The sequence below is a fragment of the Lethenteron reissneri genome, chromosome 35, assembly GCF_015708825.2.
Source record: "Lethenteron reissneri isolate LAM-NWPU_2019-01 chromosome 35, ASM1570882v1, whole genome shotgun sequence".
NCBI lineage: Eukaryota > Metazoa > Chordata > Hyperoartia > Petromyzontiformes > Petromyzontidae > Lethenteron > Lethenteron reissneri.
Window position 1 is genome coordinate 1,862,662 of NC_083813.1, and position 19,176 is coordinate 1,881,837.

The window sequence follows — 19,176 nt, forward strand, 5'->3', positions numbered from 1 at the left end:
CTACATCAGTAATAATTTAAACGTGTAACGTGCCACACTGTTTTCGCTCACTCTTGAGAGAGAGAACGACACGCAGGGACAAACAGGAATCACAGGGAAGCGGGATAGGCAGTCAATCGGGGAGCTGGTGCCAAATTCCCCCTCTCAAGCTCTCCATCCTACATATGTAAAGGTGTTATCAGCCAATTAGTGAGTGTTTACGTGTGGGAATAAACCGGAGCACCGGGAGAAAACCTACGCGTGCGAAAGGACGATACTCTATCCCACACAGACGGAACAGGTGGAGTCTATATTTGCTTCTCTTGGCAAGGCAGAGTATGGCACCTCCTCGACGCCCACGGGAAGAGAGTTTCACAACGTTTGTGTGATCTACCAACTCTCGCTGCCTCCGCAGTGCTGAATGACAGGGGTGCATAGCCACCACAACATTTTTTTTGCTATTTCTATGACCATGGTAAAGTATTTTCTAAACCTGTTCCTGTGCTATTTTAAGAAAATGTCTCAAATAACATGAAAGCCCCCGATCGGTTTGTTTTTCGTGTTTAGAGTCTTGGAAGCCTTCAAAAGCTGGAAGTTGTTGATGTGGCAGCAAACGAACTCTGGGTTTTTCCCTCAAGCGTAAGTGTGAACAAACAAAAAAATCGAAAAACAGCACGGCACACATTGCAGTTGTTTTGATACACAAACTTTAGTGGTTGGTTAGGCATGACCATATTTACAAATGCAAATGCACATGAAAGAGTAAATAACTGACAAAGAATTGTGTTTAACGTCAATATAGGACACCACATATAAAAATTATGAACTGACAACGTACAAAAAAGGAAAGTATAGGATTACTTCTGCCAAAATTTTATCCACAAATTTTATTTATCTGTCGGATCCAGATGATCATGTAGGATTCATAGAAACATTTGATGACGGATCATTTTAAAACTTAAAATTTGCGATTGCAAATAAGGCATCTGTAAAGGAAACTGGGTGTCGCTCCCAAATCTGTAGGAGTAAGTTTTGGGCTCCAATCTGGCTACCATAGAACCATGGCAGAGTTGGGGGGGTGGCATGGGGACGCAAGCCCCCCCCCCAAACTGGACACCTTCATTTATTTATTTTCAGTAGTTTACAATTAAGGCTTAAAATAATGAAATATATGCACCCGCGATTCCTAACCTGAGGGACAAAGCGAACCCCTGCGCCCCCCACTCCCCAAAATATAGAAGTCAAACTCCGCCGATGCACAGAACCTGATGGAACAGCTGATGGGGGGTGGGGATGTGGAGTGGGAGGGGCAGGGTAGAGAGGTGGAGTTTACACTTGTAGAAATAAGATGTGTTTGACAATCCGGGATATAAATGAAACACTGACAAGTTGACAGGGCTGAACTCATTAGAATCTACCATAAGTTTTGGTTGCGACTGTCTTTTCTCCATAGTCATGTTTTCTAACCGCAAAAGTTTTAAATTGCCTCACTGCCAGTGACAGAGATAAATGAGTTATTGTAATTGCTGTTTTATATATTTGTATATATATAAATGTGGGTTTTCCAATGTCGCAGCACGCATGACATTGCGTTTAGCAATCGTGGGAGGCCACGTTTGTTTACAAGGTTCACGAATTGTTTTTTTTTTATCCAAGACAACTTGAACTTTATAAACTCCCCGGGATTTTTTTTGCCCAAGTCAGTCCCCCTGACATCATTGTGAGAAAAGTTTTACCATTGTTACCTTTCACTCATATATTCTTACCCTTTTTAAATTCATGCACTGATAAAGAAAACGAATTTTACACAACATAAAATTAAAATAAATAAAATAAATATATAACCTAAACTCCGAATTGCCATATTATGTTTGAGAAGGAAATTTCACATCCGAAATGGAAATTGCAGGTGAAGTTCTTTATTGCTCTACAAAACAAGGATTAAAAAAACAAGATAATTTTAAACATGAATATGTGGCAGCGCTTATATTATCACTAGCTTGTTTGCCCGTCCTAGGATGGAAGCTGTAATATTTACGGAAAAATTGAGAGTATAATTGTATCTTGTGTAAAATTAATGGCAGTGAATCTTGCAAAAAAGTATATCATCAAACACTTCACTGCATTTCACTGTAGCACTGTATTAATGGCAGTGATTATTGCACAAAACTACGTCATAAAAACCTAACTTCATGTCACTGTAGTACTGACCTTCAATTTGTTCAAATTCACTGCTCTGATACTTTATTCTCTTCTGCTTTTGGTCGCTGGGGTTGAAATAAATTGGAATTTGATACAATATCTGGAAATCACCGAGAAATGTCTATTTTACCATAATGTAGAAGCATAAATTAGACTGACCTTTTGTCTGAAGTGCTGAAGAAATAAATAAAGACACCAAATTCACTTTGTTGCTGCGTAGAATTATTTATTCGATTCACTTTCAATAAAGAAACGTCAAACTTAAAGCGAATTTGCGAAAAAAAATTACGTGCGTTGAGTGTAAAAATCCACCCGCATTTGGAGTGACGTCACGTGCGTTATACACGAACAGGAATTATTGCCTGATAGTAGTAATGGTGTTGTGCATTCATTTTGAGTAACTGGAGATATTTGCTGTATTTGATTAAACGTTTCTTAAGTATCACAACAGCATTATAAATACAATTTACCTTTTCTAACAAAACCATTATGATCAATAAATGAAAGGATAAACTCATTGCCATATACAGCACGGATAATAAACTTGATATGTGCGTTAAACCTAGCCATTGATTTATTAGACTCTGGTGCTGCACAACAACGGCAGCCAATGTCCCCACAATGTAAACATTGAAATTAATCAACGTGGATCTGGATCGATAAATCAACACACACACACATCTACTGACGCACACAGACATCGTCTTTCACACACACACACGACTTATATACACACGGATGTACACACACGCATATAGACTCACACACACATCGACCTACACACACATATCGACTAAGACACACACATGGATCCACGCACACACATGGACTTACACACATACACTAATATGGACTTACACACTAATATGGACTTGCACACACAGACATATCGACTCAGACACACACACATATCGCCTCATACAGACACATATATCGACACACACACACATCGACTTACATAGACTCACACACACGGAACTACACACAAACATATGGACTTATAGACTCACACACAAACACATGGACGTACACACACATACATCAACGCACACACACACATGTACCTACACACACACACGAAGAAATGGAGTTACACTGACTCACATGGAGCCACACACATCAACTCACATGCACACATCGACTCACATGCACATATGGACTTAGACACACACATAAATATTAAAACAATGTACTAACTTAATTTTAAAATATTAGTTGTTTACGCACACACACCACGCACACACATATCGACTCACACACGCACATGGACTTACACACGCACGGCGACTTACATACACACATATCGACTTACAAAGACACAGCGACTCACACACATGCACTTACACACATACATCAACTCACACACATCGCTTTACACGCACACACAAATTGATTTTGTATTTTCACTTACACACACATCGACTGATACACACACACACACACATCGACTCTCACACACAGACACATGGACTTACACACACACATCGATGCAGACACGCACATGGACTTACACGCACACATGGACTTGGACACACACGTTATTATTTACAAATTTACGAACCTAATTGTTAAATATTAGTTGTGTACACACACATCACGCACCCCCATTGACTAACACACACACATCGACCGACACACAGACATATCAACTCATGCACACACACATCAACTCGCACACACATCGACTTATATATATACACACACACGGACGTACACACACACATCGTGGCAGACAGGCACATTGACTCACGCACACAAAGACATAGACACACACATTAATATTGTAATATTTAGCAGCTATATTTTTTAATATTAGTTGTCTACACACAAACAATATTATTTTTATATTTCCAAACTTATTTTGTAAATATTAGTTTTCTATGTACCTGAATTTAGCGAAAGAAGTAAGAAAATAAGACTTACTTAACATTGCCATGGTGAGGCCTAGTCCCGCGCTAGAGCCCCCTGCCTCGCCTAGATTGCCCAGCCGGCCGAGATGGCAACTTCGCAGGCTGGAGGCCGGGCTGCTACTCCCCCCACCCACGATCCTCCTGCCCACTCTGCAGTAATATCTACGGCCTATAGGGGTGTAGGGAGCTCTGGGTAGAGGTAGTACCTTTGTTTTCTGGTAGCTGCACTCAATTTTTGAGTGGACGGAAACACTGGTCCTCATCCATCTCCTAAATCTCTGACTGTCTGGCTCCTAGTGCCACACCCCGGTAAACCGCTTCAGCTGGCGGGCTAAACGACGTGAGGGGGTGATGTCAACACTGCATCACTGGGTGAATGAACTCCCACGACGGAGTCACCGGCCAGGGCGGAAGGGTCTCGTTAGGACCCAACGGCCAAGTGTTCGGGACTAAGGCGCGCCACTTCGTTACTGTGGACTGCGGCTGTGGCCTACCAGCTATGGTTTGAAATAGCAGGGAAGGTGGATCTCTTCAGCCTTGGAAGGCCGTCTACCTAGGAGAAGGAAACTCTGATGTAAAACCTACGGCCCGAGGACCTCGCTGTCACCGTCCCAGCTTGCTAGGCCATGGCAGACGAACCCCGGGTTTAAAGGGTGGGGTCAGTTCTGCGCACACTGCACTCCACTTGAAAGCTCCTTTGCGCAGGCAAGAAGGAAATCTTCACGTCTACCCCCCCCCCCCCCCAGTCTCACTAAGTCCTGTAGCGATGGGAAAGGGGCGAACTCGGCAGGTGTAAGATGACACTGGCAGCCGCAGTCTCAATCCTGCATGCAGGCGGCTCAGGCGCAAGTGGTCGTCTGATGATGACCTGGAAACGACATCATCACCCTGCAGCACCCTGAGCGACCAAGCAGCCTTTTCTAGGGACAGCACTGCTTGCTCCACACGGAGAGGGGCCTAGAAAAGGTGGCCTAAACAAAGCTCGTCTCCTCCTCCCTCAGTTGGCTTACCGCGGTCAACGGGCATCTTCATATGCGGTCGAATTACATCAAAGAATCGACGGCGCATCCCACTCGCCTTAAAAGGTGAGAAAGGACTCAAACTCGCATGCTGGAACATCAGAACCATGCTAGACTCAGCTGACAGCACTCGACCTGAGCGACGATCTGCTCTAATTGCACACGAACTCGCTCTGCTGGATGTTGACATCGCCGCCCTCAGCTAAATCCGCTTTTCAGAGGAAGGCAGTCTGAGGGAGCATGGCGCAGGTTACACTCTCTACTGGTCAGGTAAACCAGCGACAGAGAGACGCCGTTCAGGTGTCGGCTTCATGATCAGGGACTCTATCGCTACCAAGCTTACAAGCCTGCCAACTGGTCACTCTGACCGCATCATCTCAATGCGTCTACCACTTCGTGACCAACAACATGCAACGCTGCTGAGTGTGTACGCTCCAACTCTCCAGGCAGATCCCGCTGATAAAGACAAGTTTTACTCCGACCTACGCAGCCTTCTGCAGGATATCCCAGCTGACGACAAGATTGTCATCCTTGGCGACTTCAACGCCAGAGTGGGCAGAGACTCGGAAACCTGGAAAGGCGTACTTGGAAGGCACGGCGTGGGCAGCTGCAACGACAATGGACGCTTGTTACTTGAACTCTGTGTGGAACAGCAGCTTTCCATTACCAACACCATCTTCCAGCAGAAAGACAGTCTGAAAACAACCTGGATGCACCCTCGGTCAAAACATTGGCATCTCATAGACTACATCCTTGTGCGCCAGCGTGACCTAAAAGATGTCTTTCACACCAGGGTAATGCCCAGCGCCGAGTGTCACACAGACCACCGTCTTGTCCGCTGCAAACTCAGCTTTCACTTTAAACCCAGACCAAGAAACGGTGGCGCCCCGAGGAAGAAGCTCAAAGTCTGCAGCCTTCAGTCTGCCGCGGTCAAAGCAGCTTTCCAGAAAAGCCTACGATCTAGGCTAGAGGAACCGAGCTGCCTAGGAGACTCGCCTCCGATTCCTGAAGTGCTGTGGGACCGCATCAAAACTGTTATTCTGCAAACATCTGAAGATACCCTCGGATTCTCCACGAAGAAAAACAGAGATTGGTTCGATGAGAACAACTTAGAAGTCCAGGAGCTGCTGTCAAAGAAGAGATCAGCACACCAGGCCCACCTGGCCCGACCATCCTGCCCGCACAAAAAAGCAGCCTTCCGCCTGGAATGCAGCACCATCCAGCGCAAGCTTCGAGAGATTCAGAACGAGTGGTGGACCAACCTCGCAGTAAAAACTCAGGTTTGCGCTGATACTGGCGACTACAGGGGATTCTACGAAGCCCTAAAAGCGGTATATGGCCCCTCGTACCAAATCCTGAGCCCCCTGCGGAGTGCAGACGGGAAAAAACTGCTCACTGAAAAGGACTCAATCCTGAACCGCTGGTCTGAGCACTTCTACACGCTCTTCAATGCTAGCCGCTCAGTCCAAGAACCAGCGATTGACCGCATCCCACAACAACCAGTGAAAACCGAACTGGATGTGGCACCAACATTACAAGAGACTGAGGAAGCCATTAAACAGCTGAAGAGTGGTAAAGCTGCAGGAGTCGATGGCATCCCTCCTGAAGTATGGAAGAACGAAGGCCCAGCACTGCACACCAAACTCCATGAATTCTTCGTCTGCTGCTGGGAGCAGGGTAAACTCCCTCAAGATCTCAAAGATGCAGTCATCATCACCCTGTACAAGAACAAAGGGGAGAAATCAGACTGTTCCAATTATCGTGGCATAACACTTCTGTCCGTCGCCGGCAAAATCCTCGCAAGAGTACTGCTGAATAGACTGGTACCCGCAATAGCTGAATATCACCTCCCAGAGACCCAGTGTGGCTTTAGAGCCAACCGGGGAACCACAGACATGGTGTTTGTCCTGAGGCAGATTCAGGAAAAGTGCCGGGAGCAAAACAAAGCACTGTACGTCACCTTTGTGGACCTGACAAAAGCGTTTGACACCGTGAGCAGGCAGGGACTTTGGAAAATCCTGGACAAGCTAGGCTGCCCACCGAAGTTCCTCACCATGATTGTCCAGCTTCATGAAGATCAGCTTGGACAAGTCAGAAATAGCAACAATCTCTCGCAGCCCTTCCCTATTGCAAACGGCGTGAAACAGGGCTGTGTTCTTGCTCCCACGCTGTTCACCATTTTGTTCAGCATGATGCTCCAGCAGGTCACAGAGGACCTCGACGACGCTGATGGCGTATACATCCGTTTTCGTCTCGACGGGAGCGTGTTCAACCTGAGGCGTTTGCAGGCCCACACAAAGACCATGGAGCAACTGATCAGGGAGCTGCTTTTTGCTGACGATGCCGCCCTCCTTGCTCATACAGAGGCAGCTATGCAGCGAATTACGTCCTGTTTCGCGAAAACAGCTCAGATCTTCGGCCTTGAAGTCAGCCTGAGGAAGACTGAAGTTCTTCATCAGTCCGCACCCCATGAGGAGCACCATCCACCAAGCATCTTCATTGAACAAACAGAACTGAAAGCTGTCCACCAGTTCAGCTACTTGGGGTGCGTCATCTCGTCTGACGCCAAGATCGACAACGAAGTCGACAACAGGCTGGCCAAGGCAAACAGTGCATTTGGCAGACTATACAAACGTGTCTGGAACAACAGAAACCTTAAAAGAGCCACAAAGGTCAACGTCTACAAAGCTGTTGTGCTGACCACTCTCCTGTATGGCGCTGAGTCCTGGGTCACGTACCGTCGTCACCTGAGTCTCCTCGAGCGTTTCCATCAGCGCTGCCTCCGCACAATCTTCCATATTCACTGGAGTGACTTCGTCGCCAACACTGAAGTCCTCAAGTCAGCGAAGGTCATCAGCATCGAGGCCATGGTCCTCAAGACACAGCTTCGTTGGGCAGGGCACATCGCCAGGATGGAGAACCACCGCTTGCCTAAGATCGTGCTGTATGGGGAACTGTCCTCTGGCCATCGCGACATAGGGGCACCACGAAAGCGATACAAAGACTCCCTGAAGAAGTCCCTCACTGCTTGCTGCATCGATCACCGTCAGTGGGCAACACAAGCAGCTGATCGCAACTCCTGGCGGCACACAGTCCACCAGGTCACCTCCTTCTTCGAAGATACCCGCAGGGCCCGTATGGAGGACAAAAGGAGAAGGAGGAAGAACCATGATCCCTCAGCACCCATCCCAGATGAGACCTATACTTGCAGCTGTTGTGGCAGAACCTGCTTGTCCCGCATAGGCCTCTTCAGCCACCAGCGTGCCTGCAGAAGACGTGGATGTCCTTCCTAGATCTTCGTTCGCGAAGCCAAGCCATGATGATAGTAGTAGCATTTACCGACTCTATAGTAGTAACTGCACACATCGGGGTGGGAAGGGAGAAGAGGACATCACACTGTGCATAATTACCTCAGCATTTTGTGTATTTTTATAGCATGTTTAATGCTAAATAAAATTTCCCCCTCACCCCCACCGAACGCGTGTGACTTGATAGGGGCCTTCCCCCCCACCGAACGCGTGTGAGTTGGTATGGTTGATCGCCCGCGATTTAATAAACATTTCAATGAAAACAGCACAAAATCGCTAATTTAACTACTTTAAAGTTGACGGATGGGGAAAAAGAATAGCGCTTGCTCACCACGGGGCTTACGGCGTGGTACCTAACTATTTTTTTGTTAAACATAAACCCCACCTTTTGAGAGCCAATCCTTCGCAAGTGTGTGAGCACACAGACAAACAAAAAATTACATTTAGAGGTAAGAAAATGTGCATGGTTGAGTGGATTTTTCTCCGGGTCCTCCAGTTTTTCCCTCCACATAAAAAATCAACATGCGTTCATATCACATTTGGCCACAATACATTTCCACATGATAAGCCACTTTGTTAAGCTAGCATTTATGGCCAGGTCACTTCTGAAAAAGAGCTACATAGCTCATTGGGCCTTACCTGGTAAAATAAAAATGGTTTAGTTTATAGTAGTATTAAGCTAGCAATTACAATTAAATAATTCCCCATGCATTAACAAGGTGCTCACCTCCTGGTATATCAACAGGGCAATCATAGTTGGCTTTCCAAAAGTGGTACTGAATTTATGAACCCTGTAAGGATAGTTCACTGAATCGACATACTGAAGGAATACAAGTTCACAACATCCGACTGTGAGTTAGGATCATTGTGAGAGAAACTTTCTACTTGAGGATTTTGGTTTCATTGAGCCCATAAAATCACAAATTTTGCATTTTGATCTAATTTTCAGGGTCAACTACAGGGTGGGTCAAATAGCCAGATCCTAAATAACAGCAATGTACTGGGACGGAGATAGTTTGTGTTCACTATCCAAAATAGCTTAAAACGGTGGTGTAATCCAAATCTACATAGTGGATCATGCAGATTTTGAAATAAAATCAAACCTGCTGGGCTTCAAGGGAACCAGAAGATGGTAGAGCAAATGGGTCAATGCATCTGTGTGGACAAATGAATGTTATACCCTTGTAATGCGTGAGGTTTTTTCCTCCCTTGGTACTCGAGTTTCCTCCCACTTGCAAATCACTTCTCGTAAAAGTAAATGGTCACAAACGCCAATACGGCAGCCTCCTGAAGCGGAGGGTGTCTTGAAGAGCTCTCAGCCTTACACATCATGCAGACCCTACCCCAGTTCAAGAGAACCGCATCCGTGGCTATAACACAGTGGTTCTTCACCTTTACTGCAGCCTTGTACTTCTTTGGTTCTCAATCATAATTTTTTTTAGAATGTTAATAAATACATAGGGTTTTATGAAATAAAGTAGTTGTACTTACGTGCCCATGCTTAATTTGCATTTCGATAATTTACCTACTAAAAATTCTGCCCACGGCTCACACCCCCAGAAAGGGCATCTTTCACCCCAGGGGGTGCATGCACCCCAGGATAAGAACCACTGCCATACCAGTAGAAGGTGAAGACATAATTTGCTCCACCCCTTACTCATTGCCAGGGTGCAGCCATTCAATGTAATTATATGTCATAAATACCCTGAAGCTGCCTTTCAGGTAAATATGTGGCACGATGTGGGTGATTTAGCAACTTGCTGACAAGATTATCACTGGAAACTTATGAAGTAGACATAACCCAGAGCCAGAGATGGAAATTCCACATTCCTACATATGGGGCCAGTCTCTACAGGAAAACTACTGTTTACTTTCCATAATAATCATCAGCACGATCCATGAGCAGATAGCCCCGTAGGTGTCCACTGCACATTTCGTAATTTGTTTCCACTTTCCTCTGTCTTGTGCCAATGTCCTCAAGTAGTGCCACATCGTTCTGGCTCAATCTCTGATGTCGTCGTCAAGCCGTTCTCTATCCGGTCTTCCTCACTTTCCGGTTCCATCCATTTTTCCGAACAACTCACTTTAAATTTTCCTGTTGTCCATCCTACAGATGTGTCCAAATAGTGCCAGTTTCTTTCTCATCACTGCCTGCATCAGGTTTTCTTATACGGTATGTGCAACCAATGTCTTACTTCTACGTTGGCCACTCTTTGGGTCCAGCTTAGATGCAGTATCCTTTCCATAATGGGATAAATTAATCGTAGGGAGATGATGGGCTGAGCCAACCACTGCCTGGGTGTTGAGCTTCCAAGCCTTTGTGCATACCATGTTCTACCGAACAGCACCGTATAAACAGACATCGGTTCCATCGTTCATTTGTGGAAATTATGTACAGTGCGGCGTGGGAAGCAATCCATCCCGGTGGTAGTCAATATCGACTACAAAATGACAGCATTGTCAAATACATTTGCGCAGCTGCACAGGTTGCCCCTGAAGGAGCTGTACTGCGAGGAGAACCCGTTGGTGAGGTTCTCCCCAGTGGAATCGGTCCAAGAGGATGAGGTGATGTCACTCAAGGCAAGTACAACTGGCCTTACCCATACACGTAGTCAATTTAACACTCTAACATTATTATTTTTTATGCTATGAGACGTTATACAGACTATCTTAATCTGCGTGTTCGTTTCAAGCGTATTGTACACATTAAGACTGTCATTTAGTTTATTTGTTTCACGAAATATTTAACATTATTCATTGGTGTGTACGAGGAATATTAATACTGCCAAGTTGTACTCATCGGCCACACCTGTTAAACAGGTTTTCTTCACAGGAGGTTTTTCACCCCATGCAAAGTAACATTATTCACGATTGTAATTCGTATATTTTAGTCTATTTTTCTACAGTCGGGGTGGATTGCCTATCACGTGAGTTTGATTCTCAGCTGCAGCTAAAATCAGTGGCAAGTGCGATAAACATCTTTCTCCCTGACACCCACTTTACCAACCCGCCTAACCAGCATGGTGAAGTATGGTCAAACAACCCCCATGACTGACATGGATCAACATGCATTCATCCAGCAGCTTACTGATAAAGGACTAAACGATTATGAACTATTAAAATTATTATTCTAGTACAGGAGTCAATGACATCAACGAGATGCATTGCTACAGCAGTCACTATATTAAAGCGACTGCTTGTCGATGCAAATTGACTTGATGTGTTTATATTACTGATCTACCATGTCCTTGGCAAACATGAACATACTTTTGCCTTCCTTGCTGTCCTTGGGTGTGACACATAGCGCCACTCATGCCCAAGAGCAGTGGTTTGCATTTTGACTCAATTCTAATGTAGTACATTTTCAGCCAGGTTGGACCTTTACATACACACATTTTTAGATTCAGCTTTCCAATTTCGTAGGATTAATGTTTGTGTTCTTGTATGACTTAAGAGAGCTGTGAAATTTAATACATGGGGGAGGACGCTACACATTTCATGGTTGGACAGCGTAAGCAATTTGGAAATCGAGAATAGAATTTGATGAGTAAATGTAGACGTAATTAAGAAGAGGTGGTAGAGAGTCAGACGTGTGTGCACAGTGAAGAACGGGCATTTTCGTCCAACTTAATCTCCAGGAGAGCCAGGACTACCAAACATAATGGTCTCACACATTGCAGGTACAATCCTTCTACACACAGGAAACACAAGCCCTGCTCCTCTCCCACAAGATAGACATAATGCAAAAGCACAGCAACAAATCCGTGGATTCGTGGAGTCTTCCTCTCATGCCCACATAATAAATAACTCCTTTTTCACTCAATTACATCTTTAATCACTGCTCTTGCAGTGCTCAAATTAAACCAAAACCTAAATGCTGACAGCTACTGAGCGAAACCCAGCACTTACAAAGAAGGCATATACTGTACTGGAAGGGAATCCAGGCTTTGACACTTTAAAGACATCACGACCTCAAGTGGTAAAATTTAATTGCTTTAAAAAATAGCCCCAAGCACAGCACTCCATGTTAACCAGTTTCCAACATATTCAATTAAATAATCTCATCACACAAATAATGACCCATCACAGATAAGCCACCCAATCACCCCTCTTAATTAAATGGCTAGATTACCCATTGGACCTTAATAGAATATCTCCTCTTTACAACATCACAGCCAAGAGTGCCCCGTGATCCACATACGCATGCCTTATGGCGTAATATTTCCAGCAAGGCCACTGCAGATAATGCACGGGAAGAAATGTGTAAAAACTCATACTGCATCTTTGAATAAGCATCACGCCACTTCATCCAATTCAAATTAATCCACGGCACATATCTTTCAAAGAGGCAATGAGTCAAATACTGTACAGAAATTTCCTCCTAAAAGTCAGCGCGAATGATGCAATAGATCATTTGAAACACATTTTTTGGGCTTGTCTTAATGTATACGATTTTTTGGGGCATATTTGGACTGACAGTATCTGTCATGAATCACTAAACATCTCATAGCCGTTAATCCTGAAACGATTATTTTAAACCTGTTTCATACCCTGAAGTTATCTAATATTCCAAGTCGATGCTTTGTACCAGCTTGACAACTGCGAAACTAACCATACTAAACACATGTATCACGATAAAATACATCGTTTTCCCGATGTGGACAATGAATGAAGAGACATGGCAATCACTAGATACATCTATTACTGTATTGATGGGAACATCTGATGGAAAATTTGAAGCAAATGTGGGTCCAATTCATAGGATCACCACCAATACAAGAAAGTTCAAACATTCATGACTCTCAATCAAACCTAAGCACCCACCAAATCAAACCCACCCCAAAGTATAAAACTCACCCATCTTAAATGTATATAACATAACGTACCATCTAATGCATCATCCTTTGGCCATCACAGATCATCACGTAAGTATATCCCTTTTATCTGGATACTGTGGCGGCAAACTCCCCCATCCCTTCCTCCTCTTTTTCTGTAAATTCTCTTCCTCCCTTCCCTTTCTTCCTTTATCCCAAATACCCCCCCCCCCTCGCTTAATCCCTCCTCCCCATTGATCTGCTTTTCCTGGAATGCGATGATCACACTGTCTTTTGTCTATTTACCACACTCTGGATGCAGCATTCCTCTTTAAGTTTCAATAATTCATCAAATAAAAAAAATAACTAAAAAGGTTAGTTAACAAAGATAGGAACTTGAGTGACATCCAGCAGTTGAGCTTTTTAAATGATTATGCATGTTTACCCCCTTGTTTACCTCAATGAGTTTTGAGGCTCTTTTTTCAGGAGGGTCCTGCAAAGTTTTTTGCAGTAGGCAGCGATGTTGCTGCTGTGTATAATCCCCGTTGAGTAATTTGCAGGTAATGTTAGCATTTGCGATGTTTGGGCAATAGCAGTTACATTTCCTATTCGTTGGGCCTTTCGGTAAAGTCACGTAGATAGTTTATAATAAAATAACGATCGCTTGTGTTGGGATCGAAACGTCGTAGTTTTTTGTAAAAAAAATATTTTGTTATTTTCTTTTAACCTATCTACGTAACTTTACTGAAAAACCCAAAGATTATGAATTCCTGCAGTCAGGAAAGCTTTAAGTCAAGCAGTTACATTGTTTTTGTTTAGACCTAAAGCGAAATGGTTTGAGACTGTCAAATGGGACCTTAGAGGAGTGGTCAGTTTAACACATAGGCTTTCGCGACCAATATTATCCGTAATATAGGTTTTTTTTCGGGTTAGATCGTGTAAATAGAAATGTGTTGTTAAACCCGCCACCACCCGACACAGCCAATTAGTAATGTTTGTCATGTAAACAAAACATACAAATTCGGTACTAGTTCAGCACACTGGTGTGTTAGAGTAAACGCACTACATTTCTAGAAGAGTCGACTGTGGGAAATAACCGAAGGAAGATGTCAACAGCAATGGCGTTGGATAGGCTACGTACGGTGCAATAGAAGGTCAACATACATAGTCACAGTGGTGGGCTTACTCAAACTCTCCAAGATCGTACTGCCCCATAACTCTGGACCACAATTGCTATAATAGCTAGCCAAATGTCATTATCACAGCAATGCAATAAATCAAAACCACAGCTATATTTCTCCAGATATTAATGCTCTATGATAACCCCCAGTAGTCAACTGGGACATTTTCAGTATGCAGCAATCTGTGAAACAACCACATGACTTATTTAGTCAAATAACCCATAGTTGCCACTCCCCCATGTTTTCCTCATCAGCCAATTACACTCGTGTTATGCCATAGGCCATACAGTGCTCTATATGTTGATCTGGATATTTTATTGCTTAGCCTGAGGGAATTTTATTGATTCATTGTGCAAATGCGCAAGTAGGAAAGCAAGAAGCAGATTTTAATCGTTTTCCCTCATGAATGTCTCCATTACAGGAATTGGTTGCAAGATTTATTCTGCATGAGATGAAAACATTTTCGTCGCCTCTGCAACTTGCTGTCGCCGAGCATCCACCTACTCAGGAAACATTGACACAGGCCAGGATCTGTGCAGTCTGTGGAGAGAGCTTTCTCAATATCTGGCTTGAATGTGTGCAATTTCTCAATGCCAAGAATGTAAGTACCTACACATTTATAAACCATATTGTTGGTTGCAAGAGCTGAAACTAAAAGGCTCAAAGTTCTGTTCTTCAAATCTTAACTTTTAGCTTTTTTAGTTGAAAATGATAAAGGTATTGGAATAAAAATTCCCATCTGCCAGTCATTCAGCACTGTGGCAGACAGAATTCCTAACAAATTTTGGGATATGAACCAAAATATTTGCCATGCAACGGAAATGATCCCCATTGTTGGGTAACAAAATCCACCATCTTGAAACTAATAGCACCCATTTAGGTCGCCATTTTTTATACTACAATTTTCAGTTTTTGGCCCACAAATGTGTGATGCAGATACTGATCTTGTGTTGACCGACTGATGTGTTATGTTGTCTCGGTAGGATCTGAAGCTGATATCAAGCATCACAGTCATCCCTGTGCGAGTACTTCTCTGCTCCTACAAGTGTTTTAATCAGCCAGGGCATGCATTCTATGGGATGGCCTTCACATAGATGTGCAGATGCAGCAACTGTTAAGAGCTTTGGGGTGCGAATTATGAAAAATATCCTGCCATCATCCTGTCCCGTTCTGATGGAATGACGACTATTTTTTATTATAAAATCATCCCGCATCTGCCATTTATAATTCAAACAGGGCCCTCTCTGTCACTATGAGACCATATCCCAACAGATCTCAGTCTGTACACCGGATAGAGCCAAAATGGGCATGAATGGGTGCCAACTGGGGGCATGGCCTTGACAGTGACTGTAGGAGTAGGGGTGGCGACAGTTTTAAAAGTCACATTGGCCACATTAACTCGGCCACAATGTGACAAAAATTCTGGAAGGGGTCATAATTGCATTTAATTAAAGAGCTCCATACCCATACAGGCACATGGGAACACAACCAACACACGCACAGGTATTGTGACTCGCTATCACCATTTATCTTGATCATCAGTATTGCAGTATTAGGTACACACTGTCCTTTGTGGACCAATCCTAAGCAAATGCATGTACACGCAAATAGGTGTACATGTGAGACAAATTGTTACCCAATCAGTTGGCTATGTCTGTGGATGGGCATTGCACTATGCTGCATGGCCTGTGCCCATCCATCAACTCTGGTTAGTATTCAGAGTAGAGTGCTCAATACACTGACCCACTTGTCAACAGAAATGGACACCATAGAAGATCATCGACTGACAAAAGAACAATTTTCCACAGCAAAATCCATCACGTACATGAACAGTGTTCCTGATTTCCAAATTCCTTCCTTTGCTCATCATCATCAGGCAAAAAAAACCCTTGGGGCTTAGTGGTTCACACAAGACGCTGCCAGGCGATCCTATTCCCTGCACTTACCACCAAACTTAGTGCAGGCCAAGGCCATGGTGGTGAAGATCAGCCTCAATTGTGCGTGTCCACATCAGCCATGTCCTGCCCTGGGTTCTGGTGTGGATCAGCAGAGGACGTTCGCCCAGGCATCACGTCCGAAGAACCGAAGTTTTCTGGCTCTGACCATGTCAGACACTGATGGAGCGCCCTGTGCAAAGGCGGACCTCGCCACTGGTGATAAGCTCGCTGATGTAAATGCGGAGTGGCCGTCGCAGGCACCACTGGTTGCAGGCATCCAGCTTCTATCTCAATGACGCTGTCGTTGACGGAAAGGATATTCACATTATAGAGGCCGATCTTTGTTGCTGTTGTAATGCTGGAGCGCCAGATTTGTCTGTCAAGCTGTTTCTTACACTCGCGTGTAATTGAGATTCGCCTTTTAATTTCTGCCTTGCTGCTTCCAGAACGTTGCAAATTACTACCGAGATACGTGTACGATTTTACTACTTCAAAGTTGTTGCCCACTCTTTGCACTTCAGTTAATTGTAGTAGCTGCTCATCAGTGGTCTATAGTTTTGGTAATCAAACATTCAAGCGTCATGAAAAGTAAGCCTATAGTTTATAAAGAATAGGAGGATTTTTTTAAATTAATGAACACAGTCTACCATTATTTAGTACTGGTCCGTAAAATTGTAAAAAATATTATGTACATATTGATATGATTTATTGTTTTGTATGTTACACCGTATTTCCTGTGCAAACATTCTTTTTTATATTGCCCTCTTACTCTAAAATGAAATCGCTGAAATTAAGGTATGTTGTAAATAATATATATTTCTGCAATTATATTTATTAGGGAACATTTTTTAAAAGTATTCTATTACCATACACCTTACGCACAAAAAACAATTGGACCTCATAACCAGCTTTTCACACCTGAAAATGGTATATATTAGTGATACTGTGTTTTGTTATAAAATGAAAACATATTTTGGTTGGCTTTTTTTGTTACGTTATTGCTATTGCGTTCAATAAAAATGGTAATCTGATGTAACAAAATGAAGAGATTAAACTCTTAAGTACAACTTAGTTTTACACTGCACCATCATGACATAGATAGATGATGCACATTGATTACAAAATTGAGAGTACAGTATATGCAAATTTACAAATTTGTGATTGGGGACAGCAACACCACCATTCTGAGATAAATGCATAAACGATGTTAGGAAAAGATTTTTGGAAATCTTAAAATCGGTAACAAATTCCCACCAACCTCACCCCCACCACCTTGATGTCTTAAGGTGCCATGCAGAGAGACAATGTTTCAAGGTTCCATGCAGAGCGACAATGTGTCAAGGTTTCGTGCAGAGCAACAATAATAGAAAAGGTACCGATTGGCAACAGAAGAGGTTTTCACGACCTTATTAACATGTGCCTGGAAGGAAATAGACTGGTCAAATAGCACCATGAGATTTCTGATCTCGTGTTGAGCAGGCATTCTGGCTATTACTCTCCAGGCAGAGTAATATGTCTGAAATAACCATTTTAAAGGTTCATATATATTTTTTTTATGGCTTCCAATTGATATAGTCAATTATAACACTTCACTTACTTGATTTTAGAACCTATTTCGTATGGTATTTCTAGTACTGCCTCTTAGCTGGTTCAGCTGCTATCTCTCTAAAAGAAAGCAATTTGTCTCAAGCCGTCTAGACGTTAAAAAGTCAAAAAGTAAGGCTCCATTTCTATTCTTGGTCCCTGCACCATGTGGACCAATACACGTCTCATAGGCAGTCCTGTTGGTACCAATTTCCGCATTGAAGTCTCTGAGGACAACAAAGCCATCTTGAGGGGGCCACATGTCCACTACTGAATGGAGCATAGCATAGGTGTTCCCGTCATGTCAGTAGGAACAAGAGGCACCCTAAAGAGTGCCTCAACCTTATTATTTTACACTCACTGACCGCAGTAACCCCTGCCACCATCATGACTAATCTGGCTCTCCACAGGGCAATGCACCTCGGACAGGGCAGCCACTTTGGCCTGCACAGTTCGCTTGATAGGAGGGGTCAGTATGATCACCTAGCTAGTGTTAGGACGATCCAGGAGCCGAACCTTTCGAATCGTCGAAGGTGGAACAGCTGGGTCGGGGCAGAACTCACCGCCGCCCTGGCTGCTGATCCTGCAGATCTTTGTCGAGGCATCAGTAGAGGGTCCTTTCACGAGGCTCAGTTGCAACCTGCACCGCGGATGATGTTTTTTGTCTGTGTTTAAGACAACATGAAAACACACCACAGGTGGGCTATGAGAAGGCAGATTGAAAAAGTAGAATATCGACAAGTCAGAATGAAATGAGATTAAAAAAAATAATCTGTACGAGTCGTGACAAGTTGTTATCGCTATTGTTGTGATCGTTATGGTTGCTGTTAAGTTGGCAAAGTGAAGAGCACAGGTGGTGCATCTGCCAGTCATCTCAGTCAACCCATGGCACCTGGGTCTGTTGAGTGACCTCCTGCCAGCGGACCTTCGACAATTCACATGGCCTCAAAGCGTCCCTTGCATAGCACAAAAGTGCCGTGGTGCCATCACCGCCACTTAGTGCCGGATGGCAATTGTTGTTTCTGTTAATATTGTGGTAGTTGGTTGTTATTATTGTGGTAGTTAGTATTGTGGTTGTTATAGTGGTAGTTGTTATTGTGGAACTTGCTATGATTATTGTGGTGGCTGTTATTGAGGGGTGGCTGTTTTGGTAGTTATTGTGGTGGGTGTTGTTGTGGCTGGTGCTTTGATGTTATTGGGGGCTGTCCATAAACGACGTCACGCGATTTTGGCCGATTTTTG

The 19,176-nt window shown here is 43.7% G+C and overlaps 1 protein-coding gene across 1 annotated transcript in view; it reads left to right on the forward strand.

Annotated features, from left to right (window-relative positions):
* LOC133350800 (leucine-rich repeat-containing protein 69-like) overlaps nt 1-17,324 on the forward strand; it is a 61,908-nt gene extending 44,584 nt beyond the window's left edge. The window contains exons 6-9 of the mRNA XM_061565542.1: nt 547-618; nt 10,897-10,998; nt 14,835-15,014; nt 15,397-17,324. Coding sequence (XP_061421526.1) covers nt 547-618; nt 10,897-10,998; nt 14,835-15,014; nt 15,397-15,507 — 465 coding nt within the window. The 3' untranslated portion in view covers nt 15,508-17,324. The remainder of the gene's footprint in view (nt 1-546; nt 619-10,896; nt 10,999-14,834; nt 15,015-15,396) is intronic.
* The last annotated feature ends 1,852 nt before the right edge of the window (nt 17,325-19,176 follow it).